The sequence below is a fragment of the Eutrigla gurnardus genome, assembly GCF_963514095.1.
Source record: "Eutrigla gurnardus genome assembly, chromosome: 4".
NCBI lineage: Eukaryota > Metazoa > Chordata > Actinopteri > Perciformes > Triglidae > Eutrigla > Eutrigla gurnardus.
This window is the reverse complement of record NC_139918.1, coordinates 14543871-14559568: the sequence shown is the minus strand read 5'-3', so window position 1 is coordinate 14559568 and position 15698 is coordinate 14543871. Positions and strand designations below refer to the sequence as shown.

The following is a 15698-nucleotide window of genomic DNA, read 5'->3' as shown; positions in this document are numbered from 1 at the left end:
TTTCATCCATTATTGTCCAGAGAAATATTCTGTGTTGTAACTTCTTTGAAAAAGTAGCTGAAGCAACATTTATGTTTTTGCTGAGGCTATTAATCTTGCAATGGGTGACTCATTGTCAAATCCGTCGATAAAGTCATTTAGTTAACCTCAGTAGGAGACCACCGTTCCTGTCTTGTGTCTGACTGTCTGCGGTCGAGTAGTCAAAGAAGGTAAAAAAAAAAAGTCAAATTGAAGGCAGGTCATTTTCTCATTTTGCAAGCAGCAGAACTATTAGAAAGAATGCAGGTTTATTATGCTTCACTTTTCAGGCCTGGAGGTTACCGACGGGTCCCCACCCCTCTCTGTTGCAGCTGGGTGGGGAACTGCCACATTACATCACCACTGCAGAGTGTGGAAAAACACATTGGAAGAATAATGACATGGAGTGACCTCATTCTGCTGAACTGGGAAAGAGAATAAGGAACAAACTGACAGACGAGGGTGATATCTATGTGTTTTTTTAAGGACGGTTGGATGCACCTTGCTCTGCCTGAGGAAACATATTACCTGCTGTGCATTAGCACTCCTTTATTTGCTCGAGTTACACCTCTTTTGGCTTGTGGGCAGGAGTTCACAAACAAAAAATCTTTATATCTTATATCTGTCTTGATCTCTTTTGAAACCCCTCTCTCTTGTTGCATCTTACTCACTGAAGATAACCGATTTTTTTATCCACATGAGTTGTTTTCATGGCTGACTCCCTCAATAAGGTTTGACTAAAAACTGATACCATTCAAGATATTCCAGTATGACCAAAAACTGAGCTGTGATGTTCAAAAGGGAGAAAAGGCTTATTCAAAGACGTAAAAACCCTTGAACCTTATGAATCTGTAGAAAGGTATTTTAGGTATTAGGTATTTTTTTGGTATTTTTCATGGATGCAAAAATATAATAATAATAATCACAATAATGTCATCTATTTCACATCAATTTGTGAGTGCATACAGTGTTTGTGTGCTTTTTTGTTGGTGTGCTGGTAGTCTGAATGATTCTGATTCTGATGTTTCCATCATATGTCACAGTGTTTTAGTGTGTTTGCCCAAACCCAGACAGGACTATTGAAGAGAAAACAGACAATTGGAAAGAATCTGCAACATCCCCTGTTTTTAGATCAAAGCGCTGACTCAGCAGCCTGTCAGCGTGCCAGAGTGATATTTTTCCTCCATTCCTCTCCTCACCGCTGTGATCTACAGGGAGGTTTTAAGCATTCACATTAAATTTACATTCAATTGTAACCTAAAGTACCGCTGCATGCTGTTGCCTTATTCTTTACATCAACAGATATGATTGTTTGGGGTGGCGTTCAATCCTTTGTTCAGCCATGATGATGAAGAAGATAACAAATGAAGAAGGTGCATTTTTAAGATAAGGAAAAAGAGGATAAGAAGTCAAATTGACTTCTCCAGTCCATCCTCTCCCTCCAAGCTCCAGTCATGGTGTTGTATTACATACAGAAACTCCTCCCGCCAATACACACACACTCCAGGCACATAAACACACTGCCACCCCAACATATATCAGGAAACACTGATAGCTTCTGACAACCGTGCAGTTTCTCCTGAGACAAAAATAATGCAGCGCCACAGACGGATAAGCGTTTGAGTCCCTTTCAGACTGCAAACAGCCTCATTTAAAATCACACATCCATTAACATGTCATTCACAGAAATACAGTATTCACATTCAGCCCTGAGGCGCCCATAACACTAACTCAGGGTCCACAATCCAACTGTTCACAATCCTGGAGCGCTCTGTGAGTGTGTGTCCAATTTGGACTAACCAAACCAAACAGAACCCCATCCCCATCTTCATCAACATGCTTCTGTCAAACATCAATAAAAACCTGATGCACAGATTCAGGTGTGTTAGAAAATGCCCTCCACCAAATTAATCCAGTTTGGACAAAAACTAAACAAAAAACATTACAACCCTGTACACAAGACAATATTGGCATTTCCTTTCACCACAGTCAAAGTTCTCCAAGCTCGTACACCAGGAGAAGGAAACAAGAAAAATAAGAAGAATGTAGATGACTACAGGACACAATCAACAAATGCAAATAAAACTTTCATTAAAATGGTTAAAGGTGTGTTCACACCAAACTCTAAGCACATTGTGCCTGATGGTGTTGGGCTTGTTTTCCTGTTATCACTGAATCAGAAATGGAGAGAAAACATTTATTAACATTTAAAAAAAAGTTTAAGGTCACCCAGAGCTCTACAATAAAACCTCATACCACAAGAATCCACGAAACAACAAGGTCACTGCCGTATTTATGTCCACATGACGTTATTACAAGTGTTGATGGAGCAGCTACAGTGTTAGCATACATAGCCTACGTCTGAACAATCCAAATTCCGTTCAGAAGCATTTTATATATATATATATATAATTGTATTTTTTTGGTTAGAAATGGGGAGAGAGAGAGAGAGAGATGACATGCGGGAAATACGGGAGCGGACCCGGGACCATAGCGTCAAGGACGTTAAGCCTCTGTACATGGGACGGCTGCCCTAACCACTACGCCACCGGCCGGCCCGTTCAGTAGCATTTTAACAGTTATTTGGTGATGGTCTTCTCGACAGACCTAATAAACCATGACTTTAGACTTTTTACACTTTTTTGACGTCATTACGTCAATAATTGTTATCGGTTTATTGCTATTAAATCATAACAAAATGCACTCATGCCGCTGTAGAAAACCAGCCAATGTGTGGCTTGCTATTCACAGTGATTACAGCTCAGACAGGACGGCATTTGATTAACCGGCATCAGTGGGATTTCCCCAACATGCAGAAAGCAGCAATAGTGATTATTTCAGACATGATTGATGAAAACTTGTCGGTGTTTGCAGTGAGGTGAGTCCCCCCTCCTCTCTAGTGCGAGTGATGCGAATAAACACATATGAACCTGCAAAAAAACATAAATGATCCTGCAGTCAAACTCGGGAAAATGTGCTTTACGTTTGGTGTGAACACAAGTTCAGAGTTGTAATCGCTATGCTTTTCAATCAATCAATCAATGTCAAACCTCCTTGTAGGTTTCACATCCATTCATGCTGTTAATGGAGTGTTTGCTTCGGCAAAATCTTTGCTGCTGTCAACAACAATCACAGGCATACACATATCCACACCACTGCAGAGGTAATAACCTGCTTTGAAGTATGACCACCACGTTGAAGTTGTGCCAGTGAGTCTATTTTGCGCCTGACGTTACAGTACAATGTATCCCATGGGCCCAAAAAGGCAATCAGCAGGATTACAGTGAGAGTATAAAGTGGATTTATTTTCTCTCTTTACTGGGAAAACAGGCAAACATTTTTTTTTGTGTGGGTTTATTTCAGTGAAAAGTCAGATATGTGCAGAAGCTGTATTCTGCTGAATAATCTAATTAATGCAGACACAGGGATGCAGTTAATTAAAACTACTCGAGCAGATTATCCTTATCCGACAATGTTTGTGTGCATGTTATTTTTTTAGTGCATATGTGTGTGTGTGTGTGTGTGTGTGTGTGTGTGTGTGTGTGTGTGTGTGTGCATGTGGGCTATACCCATGGGAAGGGTTCATACTTGTTGTAATTGTCTCATTAATTTTGCTGCTCTTTGGCGCGACCAAAAAGGAAAACAATTTTATTCTGCGCTCCCTCCCTCATGTCTCTCTCTCTCTCTCTCTCTCTCTCTCTCTCTCTCTCTCTCTCTCTCTCTCTCTCTCTCTCTCTTTCTCTCTCTCTCTCTCTCTCTCTCTCTCTCTCTCTCTCTCTCTCTCTCTCTCTCTCTCATCTCCTTAGGTGGAAGTTATTGCTCTGATGCTGCATTGTTGATGACTTACATATTTATATCTTGGTTGATCATCTTTTGTTTTTATTTCTACAGGGTTTAATTAATTTCACTTAAACTGAAGATGCTTTTCCCAGGATAAATGTAGAAATGTGACAGAATAAGGATCATTGAATTGTATTTAGTTTGTCTCTACATGTCGGCCCTGCAATAGACTGACGTCCTGTCCAGGGTGTACCCTGCCTTCGTCCAAAGACAGCTGGGATCGGCTCCAGCCATCCCGCGACCCTGAATACAGGATAAAGTGGTAGACAATGGATGGATAGATGGATGGATGGATTGTATCTAAAACCTAATCAAGCATTAAAAAAAATACATTTATTTTTAGGTCTATTTTTAAGGTGTATTAAAATAAGTTTTCAATTACTTGCATGTTCACCAGGATGGCCGAGTGGTTAAGGCGTTGGACTTAAGATCCAGTGGGCATAAGCCCTCGTGGGTTCAAACCCCACTCCTGGTAATCTCTTAAAGCTGCAGTCAGCAAGTCTAGCAGATCGAGTTGACTCAGTCAAATTTCAAATGTTTACAACACTTGAGGGTGTACCACATGCTCAGTGGTTTCTGACCAGAGTTGTGGTAGTAAGGATATACTAACATTGGACATCTCCGCTATATGCAATTATTAGAGATTTTCTTACAGAGATGCTTCTTGGTTCAAACTTCAGTCCCTGTTTTTCAGAGAAATGATTGACTATCTGTTAAATCTCCTCCCCATGCATGGGATTTTTTCTTTACATACAAATTGTTGTTTTGATCCACAAGCATATTACAGTGAAAGTCACCAGGATGGCCGAGTGGTTAAGGCGTTGGACTTAAAGGAAAAGTTCGGAATTTTGGACATAGGTCCTCATTTCCAACTTACCCGAGGTGATATAGGTCGGTGGAGACCGTTTTCAGCACAATTGGTCCAGTCCTTATATTTGCACAAGTCACCGTTGCTAACTGGTGTTGAGCTAGCGCACGTCAACGGTAACATCCAGCCTGTCTCTAAAAACAGCTTTAACTGCTCCGCAGAACACCCGAGACAAATGTATTATAACGTCGGACTATCGATGTACATGTCAGTGTTGGTAGAATAATTAAAAAAATGTTTTTAACGCTGCTACGAGTACTAGCTGTCACGACTGTAGGGCGCTTAGGTTTCGTTTTTGCGCACTACTACTAACACGCAAAGTAACATTCCGCTGCTGCTGAGAAACTAGTCCCTCAAAATGTTTTATCATTGAAAATGCAAGGTTGGTTTAATTTCTAAAATGATTCTACCAACACTGACATGTACATCGATAGTCCAACGTTATAATACATTTGTCTCGGGTGTTCTGCGGAGCAGTTAAAGCTGTTTTGAGTGACAGGCTGGATGTTACCGTTGACGTGCGCTAGCTCAACACCAGTTAGCAACGGTGACTTGTGCAAATATAAGGACTGGACCAATTGTGCTGAAAACGGTCTCCACCGACCTATATCACCTCGGGTAAGTTGGAAATGAGGACCTATGTCCAAAATTCCGAACTTTTCCTTTAAGATCCAATGGGCATAAGCCCTCGTGGGTTCAAACCCCACCCCTGGTAATCTCTTAAAGCTGCAGTCGGCAAGTCTAGCAGATCGAGTTGGCTCAGTCAAATTTCGAATGTTTACAACACTTAAGGGCGTACCACATGCTCAGTGGTCTCTGACTAGAGTTGTGGTAGTAAGGATATACTAACATTGGACATCTCCGCTATATGCAATTATTAGAGATTTTCTTACAGAGATGCTTCTTGGTTCAAACTTCAGTCCCTGTTTTTCAGAGAAATTATTGACTATCTGTTCAAATTGTTGTTTTGATCCACAAGCATATTACAGTGAAAGTCACCAGGATGGCCGAGTGGTTAAGGCGTTGGACTTAAGATCCAATGGGCATAAGCCCTCGTGGGTTCAAACCCCACTCCTGGTAATCTCTTAAAGCTGCAGTCGGCAAGTCTAGCAGATTGAGTTGGCTCAGTCAAATTTCGAATGTTTACAACACTTAAGGGCGTACCACATCCTCAGTGGTCTCTGACTACAGTTGTGGTAGTAAGGATATACTAACATTGGACATCTCCGCTATATGCAATTATTAGAGATTTTCTTACAGAGATGCTTCTTGGTTCAAACTTCAGTCCCTGTTTTTCAGAGAAATGATTGACTATCTGTTCAAATTGTTGTTTTGATCCACAAGCATATTACAGTGAAAGTCACCAGGATGGCCGAGTGGTTAAGGCGTTGGACTTAAGATCCAATGGGCATAAGCCCTCGTGGGTTCAAACCCCACTCCTGGTAATCTCTCATTGTGATCAATATTCCATTGTAGTGGAATAACATCACTTTCTTGAATTAAATTACTGCTGGAATGCTTCCATTGAAAAAGTTGAAGACAACTGAGGGCTTTGCATGTAGGGCCTAAGACAAATGGACATATCTCCTTCCACTCCTGGTAATTTCCATTAAAGTCTATCACTCAAACTCAGTGTAGTTTAGCGATTGGATCTACAAAACATGAAATATGGACTTGCAGTTTGAAGCACTCAGTTATTTTCTATTGTGTTCTTCCTTTAAGACACACTGCTCGTTTGCTACAGTTTTCATGAAAACAATGCAATCAATGGCGTTGACTTAAGATCCAAAGGGCAGAAGCCCTTGTGGATTCAAACCCCACACTTGGAGGTTTTCAATTATTAAATTGATACAGACTTTAGACAGACATCATCAGAGGTAGAAGAAAAGCTGATCACAGTATGTTTAGCCTTCTCATATCTCAGTCTTGCACATCCTTGCCTTCTCTCATCTTGTGTATTAGTCCAACTGAATTGTGAGCCGATGAAGAGACCCGAGGAGAGAGAGAGGAGCAGAGGCAACAGTCATTTCAAAGCAACATCTATTCAATGTAACATGGGGCACAGCTGCACCATCTGTCTGTTGTCACACCACTTTTATACATCACCAGTAGCCTACCAAAAAAGACTTTCACAAATGATACACCTGTGCAACCTCACTCATAGCTCCTCCAGCAGGCCTCCTCTCTCCTCAAGATGCGTTTTAGGAATTGAGACATCCTTCAAGATGGCAGATTTAGATCTCCTGGTTACAGGCAGGAGGACAGAGGAGAGAGGTTAGGAGGAGGCAAAACAATAGAGCAATGAGCAGAGCGGCTTGTCTCGAGAAAATGATCACCAAAGTGCAGTATTTGGCTCAGTGCTCTGATGGCCCTGAAGAACAGGGGTAGCTGAGGCTCAGAGGCAGATTGGCTTGTTTTCCAATTTGAAGCTCAGTGGTTCAATTCCTGGCCCCTTCAGGCCTTGAGTGGGTGAAAAGCCTGAAATTCTTATAGAAGCTGCTGGTCTATTTACCATTTCTATTCAAATCCTACTCCTGGTAGGTGGTTTATGGTTTATACAGGAAGTTGAAATAAGTTTTAAAATAGCACATCATGATACCTGGTCTCACCAGAAAAATTCATTCATGCAACCTCACGAAATGCGTCACACTGGAAGCTTTGTGACAACTACTTCTTAGTGCACACATCAGCAGAGTGGGGTCCTGTTAAATTGGATGGTGTAACACAGTTCAGGGTTCGACAATAACGGTTGCCCGATTGCCCGGGGCAAGTAAAAATAACCTGTTCAGACTTGCCCGGTCGGGCAAGCACAAACTCCGACAAATTCGTATCATCTGTCTGCTGCTGTGGCGGCGGCAGTTGCAGTGTGCTGCTTTTTTTTTTTTTTTTTTTTTTGTGTGCTTCGATTGGCACAGACACACCAACTCCGGCAGCGACGCAACGGACCGTCGAACGCACCCGCGAGTGGGCAGTTCTGTGTTCAAGTTGGATCAATTGGATAGACGTCCTGCGAAGTGGGCGGGACTTGAGTTTTGCTCTGCCGTTTCCAACATGGCGGCCGGGCCACAAACGATCTCATTTTACAGTTAAACTACACGCTAAAGCATGTTTCTGAAAACATTTGAGGCGGGAAATGTGTAGTGCAGTAACAGAATCTGGATTCATATTTGATCAACACTGCCTAGTTTGATAGTTTGAACGAAGTTTCTGGAGCCGGCGGCATTGCGTTGGACGGACGGCATTTGCATAAAGTTCAATCCATCGAACTTTATGCAAATTCACGTACGGCGACAGGGCAGTCAATTCGACGTGCCGTATCCATCATGCGGAGCTCCTGCTCTACATAGACAATGAATGGGATCCGTTGACTTGACGTCTGCTGCCGGAGTTGGTGTGTCTGTACGAGCCTCTGTGCTGACGTGCTGACGTACCGACGCAGACGTACGGTGACGTTGTTTCACTTCCGCGGGAACGACAGCTATCGCAAACAAAATTTAGACAGCCATAGCAAGTCACTTCCTCACCTGGCCTGCGTACATGCTAAAAAACACTGAAATGTTCCCGGACCGATGGACCGTTGTGTCCAAAGACTCTACCTGGAGAGCCACAACCAGATAAAAAAATGTCTAACGACAGCTTATCATGTCGCCAAAACGGAGCAGCCGTTCACGCAGTATGCATCTCTTCTAAATCTCCAGACGACAAATGGAGTGGACGTCGGGTCAAGATACAATGTCACAACATTTCTTTCATTGGTTGGAAGAGAGCAGGGAGAAGTTTCATATGAAATGTAATGACAAATGAAAAATAAAAACAGCTTTCTGACAGAAGAAGTGTTGTGTAGTGTCGTCTACAGTCAACAGATAATGGATATTAGTAAGATATAAGTCTTGAAGAAAATTTGCACAACACCGCGGCGCCACAAAAAGAACCTCTTAGGCAGGGCAAGTAAGAATTTAGGCAGGGCAAGTAGATTTGAAAAGTACTTGCCCGACGGGCAAGTAGGAAAAAACCTTAACGTCGGACCCTGCAGTTAACATAATAGCTTCCTCCATCATGGATTCTCTGAGTTTGCATTCCCTTAAAGGTCAACACTGTCACGAAGGTTTGCAATTAGTTAGATTCACAATTCCGGTGCAAAGTAAGCCAAAGCTCCAGGCTGCTTTACTGCACCACCTGTTAGCGAAGGCATCGATGGCAACTGCATTCTGTCCAAAATGCCACTGTTTAAATGCTGGTGTGATACAGCACTATGAGCTGTGCAGACTATTAGGTGCAGGTCACATTCAGTGTTACAGCAAAGCAATAAAAATATGTCTTAACAAACACCAACAGACATTTTCTTTTTCGTGAAACTGACCTGTCGATGATTCCACACATGTCTATCTGCAGGTTGCTGTAGATTCCCAGCTGCTTTTGCTGCACCATGATCAGGTCCACGATTTGGCCGTCCAGAGCTAAGAGACGCATGCAACCCTGGAAGATATTAAAAGGGTTTTTGCACTCATGGTGGTCGCCTTCAGCAGGACAACCTGAAAAGAAGAGAGTAAGGAACATTAGTAAGAGTAAAGTCTACATGAAAACCAATCAAAAAACGATCATGTCACGATAAAACACATTTTTCTAGGACGACACATTTGAACATTACTCTAAGAAATATCAGGCAAATTGACTTGAGCAATGCAATTCTAAATACTAACACATGGATGTGACCTGTGACTGTAATTGGTTAATTTAGTTGCCAAAATAAAAAAGTGAATTATGTGTAGATGTACTATGTTTAGATGTTACATCTGTCAACTTCCACATAGCTTTTGATGCTTGACAAGGTTCATTTGTGTGTAAACATTCTCCATTCTTACCACCAAAGAAGAGGTGACTCTCTACAGTGACAGGAAATGAGGGACTGGCTTGAGCGTTGCCTCCTTCTTCTTGATCCACAAAGATGCTCAGATGACCTCGTCTGGAGTTCAGCTCCACTGAATGCCACTGACCATCATTCAGAGCAGAACCTAGGAACCAAACATCCATTAAGAGACACATTGTAAAAAAAGAAAAATCTTTATTTCACGTGTTCATGGCTGCACATCAAGCCTTTAAGACCAGAGCACACAGAGCACACAGAGCACACAGGCGTTGAGTTTAGCTCCTGCATCCTCTGTGAGATTGATACAAGTACCAGCAAGGCTTTGTCTGCTTTATGAATCCGTATATTGTTAGGCATTGAAGGAATAAATCAATATTATCTGCCCTACCTCTTCATACTTAAAATTCTTTGCTTAAGAAGACACCACAGTCATCTTACATCTTGGCTGCACAGCGGATGCGGATGAGTGACCAGAGTTATGGTAACAAGGATGCAGTAGATCATATACTAGACTAGACTTTTTTACACAAATTGTTGAATTCATCTTCATGCAGTGATTAATAGTCACCAGGATGGCCGAGTGGTTAAGGCGTTGGACTTAAGATCCAATGGGCATAAAGCCCTCGTGGGTTCAAACCCCACTCCTGGTAACCTCTCTGTACTCAGCTTAAGAAAGTACCACATGCTCAGTAGTCTCTGACCAGAGGTATGGTAATAAGGATTCAGTCATATAGTAAACGTTTCTATATGAATTATTTGAGACTTTGTTACAGAAATGTTGGTTGAAACTTCAGCCCCAGTGTTTAGAGAAATTGTTAGGTTGTACTAATATCTAAATCTCCTCCCATGCATGGGATTTTTACTTTTGCACAAATTGTTGTTTTAATCCACAAGCAAGTATCTAGAAAAAGACCCCAGGATGGCCGAGTGGTTAAGGCGTTGGATTTAAGATCCAATGGGCGTAAGCTCTCGTGGGTTCAATCCCCACTCCTGGTAATCTCTCATTGTGATCAATATGAAATATGCGTAGATGCTGCTCCTCAGTATGTATGTTGGTATCACAGATGATGACAGGGAATTTGAAACATTTTCTGCCATTAAAAAAAAAATCTGAAGACAGCTCGAGGCTTAAAGTGTAGGGCCTAAGACCTCCTTCCAATCCTGGTAATTTCCATTAAAGTCTATCACTCAAACTCAGTGTAGTTTAGCGGTTGGATCTATAAAACAATGAAATATGGACTTGCAGTCTGAAGCACTCAGCTTTTTTCTATTCTGTTCTTCCTTTAAGAGTGGACACTTGTGTCCAATATTGTTTTTTATCCTGCAGCAGCTGTAGTCACCAGGATGGCCGAGTGGTTAAGGCGTTGGACTTAAGTTCCAATGGGCATAAGCTCTCGTGGGTTCAAACCCCACTCCTGGTACATTTATATGATCACTGTGTCGATGCATGGACTTAATTAACGATAGCTACATGGGAAGGAGGGCAAGTTCGGCTGAGTGGTTGTGCTTGTATGTGCTAAATCATACAAGCAATCACGAGTTCAAAGCAGGGAAGCTTGGTGGTATTTGATGAGAGGGAGTGGAGTACAACAGTACAAGTGTAAGGAATGTGTGTACCCTCTCTGGCGAAAGCTCCAATCATTACCATGGCTGGCTAACTACAGTAGTAACCAGTAACACTGCTTTCAAATCCAAGAAAGGTTATCATTACCCATCCAAGGTTATATTGGTGTTGTATCCATAGCAACATAATCCCAAATTGCTTGTGATTAGATTGTTATGGAAGTCTACAGGGGTCTAACACTTGACACAGTAATGTCTCAATATCCAGGTAAGACTAAGTGCTAACCGTAACTGTTATGGTTAGAGGTGAACCTGAAGGTGAAGGATACCTGCACTGAGCTCCAGCAGCACCCTGCCAGCTTTATGGATCTGAAGCCGGAGTCTGGCCTCGCTCAGGTACAGCCAGACCACGCCCCCTTCCAGAGGCAAGTCAAAGGTGAGCAGAAGCCCCGCCTTGTTCCACGTCCTGAACTGGAACCCAATAGACAGTCCCCCGGACGAGGACGCTGTAGCCCCCGGCAACTGCAGGAAGCTCTGGGGGCCGGGAAACGTCACGGCAACAGAAACCGACTCAGCACAAGAAAAGGTCACATTGCCCTGAGAGAGAAACATGCAGAGTGGAGAGAGAGGAGGCGGGACAGAAAGAAAATGATTACTGGAGAGATAAAACACACAAAACATGAATATTAATCAGCTGCAGAGGGCGTGACGATGCGACCTCATGTCGCAATGATCTCATCAGCAAGTCTCCTTAAGAGGACGCCGGTATTACCATAATGATAACAGCAAGGCTTAGAATAAGATTAGGAAAGCAAACTGAACCAAAGTCACCTAGTGTGGAGGTAAAAGAGATAAAGAATGAAAGTGAAATAAGGAGAGCACACAGTAAGGCCAGTACTACTATCTTGACATCTCTGTTACAGTCCATTGTTTTGAGTAGTGGTAATGACACCAGGTCCATTGCAAAGGCTGCAGCTATTATATATTACAGTCCCAGCTCTCTGCTGGGAATATCAGCCTGCTATCTTTATAATGCTCCGGAAACACAGATGACATCTAAACGCCCTTTGTGGTGAAAGTGATGTACAATAACTCATGGTGAGAGTGGGCTGCGCGACTTCACAACACAAGACATAAAGTTAACTTAAAAACCTGAGGACTACAGCACTGACACACTAATCCGCCTTCACTCCCACACTCAGATGTTCGGTGTGTTAATGTCCCCTCACAGGGCCATATGAGACACCATTTAGAATCTGTATGGAATTGGCTCTGTGGCTAGAACATTTAGAGCCACAGCACATCCATAAAAATTGCCCCTATTAGATCATAAGCCACGCATGTGAAATCTCTGAACCTCTTTACCAAGAATTCATGTTTACTCTAATGACTGAACATTACTCCGTAACGTATTACTCCCTGTCTAAACGTTTCATGGCCTTTCCCAGATGGGCTTGCTCCTCTCATCGGGAATGTAGAAACATCTGAAGGTCCTAATGGCCAAGATGTGAGGAGGCATTAGTTAGACTCTAACCACCATCTGCAGTCCTTTGTCGCGGCTTCATTAACCAGTTTGATTAGCCTCACGGTAAAAACAGCAAACTACAGTGCCTACAGAGTGGTCAAAGCCAATATTTCACCAACAAGATTGAATCCCAGAGGGGCCAAAGGGAATCAAACACACGCACGTGCGGAATAAAAAACAACCTAATTCAGAGGCCGTCCCAGATAAAAGGAACCCAAGTGGCTGGAGAAACTGACCTGAGGGCAAATGGTTGTGTTGACTAAATTTACTCACCGTTACAGTAACTTGGTGGTCATTGTGTTTCGCTAATTCTATCAGGTTGAGGCCGTTGTACAGCAGGTTTTCCAGGCAGCCATGGAAGTCTTTCCTGGAGACGAGGCTCTGGACTGTCCCAACACTCAGCTATAAGAGGACAGAAAAATACACGCAGAGGGTTGCATGCACATGACATAATAATTATGCAACATCTACACTCCCTCTGGGTGATTACATTTTCTGATGCAATCAAAAGTGTGGGTGTATGGGGATAACATTTTTATATGTGCATTGATTTCCTGTTGTTTTATCCCACCTGCTTGGTATCCCAGTGGTGGAACTCTGCCGGTATTTGAATCCTCTCAGTGTGTTTGTCCACAGTGAGGTTGAGGTGAGAGCCGCGTCGCTCCACTGCTAAATGGTGCCAATGTTGATCATCTAACAGGCTGCCGAGGGAAGCGAGACGCCGGGGTTCAGAAGAGGAAGTCCTTCCTGCAAGAGGAGAGACGAGAGAGTGACGAGAGGGAGTATATGGAGATTGTTTTCCATTTCCTGACCTGGTGCAAAGAGAAGTGAACTCCAGGCAAATGAAATCTTTATCTTGATTCATCTTTTAATTTCTTCAGTATCGCACAGAAAGGAGCACATCAATATCAGCCTGTCTCATCTCATTAGGGACCACAGGGTATCAGCATAGTCACATAGTTAATTTAAGAACCACAGCCAAATATGTGATAATGCCACATATGAAAAACTGCAGCATAAACATGGCGAGACAGCAATTTAATGAGCACCAGCAGGTCCGAATAAGTGGATCCATTTCTGCAGCCCCTAAAGTACTGGGAGAGAAAGTTTGTGTGTCTGCTGGAGGACGGAACTGTAGAAAGAGCTGAATGCAGTCGGCCATTAAAAATGTATTAGACATTCTTTGGGGAGAGACGATTCCAACTTCAAAGAGAGACACCGAGACAGTTTGATGATGACGGACAAATGTATTTTTGATAATGCAGCCCATTTTGTGAGGAGGGATTATTTGTCTGCAGCTTATCTGAGAAAAACAACTTAACTGAGAGAGGAAGTTAGGATACAGACATCAGGGGACGTCTGCCCTGTCAACTCATTCATTGTGATGAACGAATGCCTGGGTGAGTGGAGAGAGACGGTGAGATCAATATGAGAGGAAGGATGGCCAGACTTCACATGTTGTTGGAGGGGGAAAAGAGAGGGACTTCGTGAAGGGTTTCATTGAATGGATGATTTGATTACTGGCTGAATGAATGGAACGAGAAAACAGGAATCAATATTAGAGGTCAGAGGTCAAACTGGCCCCTCTTTCTGTGTCTGTCCATCTTTATTATTCTATTTTCAGCAGTATCATCGGGGAGACAAATATTCATCATATTTTCTTAAACAGTAACAGCAATGATTGCTCACGTAGGTCTCTTGACAGGGTAATCCGTTTTTTCTTTTTTTCTTTTTTACCAATTGGGAAAACTCTTGGAAAACCAATGCTTTCTTCTGTGTTGAACCTATTCTCAGTGAGATTATTATATGAATTATGATTCCACACAGGTCGCCAGAAATCAATAGGTCACCTCCTGACAGGAGCACGAACGTGCACAGGAAATATTAACAGGCAACGGATCAGCAGGTAGGAAAAATCCAGTGTGATGGTGGCACAGAAGAGAGGTCATATGTCAAAAGAAAAAAAAAGTATCTTTGGTGCATGAATGTGCACAGTAAACGTAAAGGAACTGGTCATATTATCTCTTTGGGGAAGTACTTAGTACAGTAAATCACACTGAAGTAGTGAATCTCGACGTTAGGTCCCATACACCTGAGCTATACTCTCAATTACGTTTCCAAGGAAACACATTCATTACCAGACCAAACCTGTCTGAATGTTTCAAACATTCTGTAAAAAACGACATAGTTAGGTTTAGATAACGATAGTACTTGATTGGGTTTAAGTACCAAAAGATCATGGTTTAAAATGTCTAGAAATAAAACAAAATCAGTAATACTACTTGTTTATACTACTTATGTACGTTTATACTACTTTACGTTACGTTTATATTTTAACAACACATGTACTTGGTTAAAACAGGACATGAACCACAGTCTCCTGGTTGGAAGTCTTCATCAACTGGACCTCATCCCTAAGTTTACTCATTTGAAAGTAATTTGTGATATCCACAATGGGATGCAAATGTAATCCACAACAAAATATGTTTCCCTCAAAACACAGTTCACATGCAGTTTTGTTTTATTGTGGGTCGTATTTAGGAGACCAGAATGGTGAGACAGAACCAGGAAGTGCGCTTGTAACATCCACTTTCCTCTGGGCTGCGGTCGAACAGTCGTTTTTGCTGGAAGGTTCCTAACTGAAGAAGTGACCCGGAAGTAAACAAGTGGCCGCCATGATAAGATTCTCTAAATGAACGGGAAAGGAGCTCCAATGCTTCCTTTCAGATCTCCTTTAGCATCGGATACAACTGATCTTCCTTTATGAAAGGAAAGGAGATTACGCCGACCCACAATTCCTTGCGAGAGCAACACTTAAAGTTGAAAACAAACGATATGCCTATTTGCACATTTAACAATGACTTTCATGCAGACATATAGTAATTGGAATTGTGTTTATAAATGTGTGTGGACGCTGATAATCATTTTTGTGGCATTTGTATTTATTTATTCCAATCATGTTACAAATGTTTTTAAAAAACGAAACTAAAACAACAAATGAAATGAAATGTTAATAC

The 15698-nt window shown here is 42.2% G+C and overlaps 1 protein-coding gene across 1 annotated transcript in view; it reads right to left on the bottom strand.

Annotated features, from left to right (window-relative positions):
* Positions 1-15698, bottom strand: part of LOC311012583 (contactin-associated protein-like 4) — a 116055-nt gene that overhangs the window by 55590 nt on the left and 44767 nt on the right. Inside the window, exons 6-10 of the mRNA XM_084008086.1 lie at positions 13253-13428; positions 12955-13083; positions 11486-11753; positions 9589-9738; positions 9087-9258 (exon numbers count right to left, since the gene is read on the bottom strand). Of these exons, the coding sequence (XP_083864212.1) occupies positions 9087-9258; positions 9589-9738; positions 11486-11753; positions 12955-13083; positions 13253-13428 (895 nt within the window). The remainder of the gene's footprint in view (positions 1-9086; positions 9259-9588; positions 9739-11485; positions 11754-12954; positions 13084-13252; positions 13429-15698) is intronic.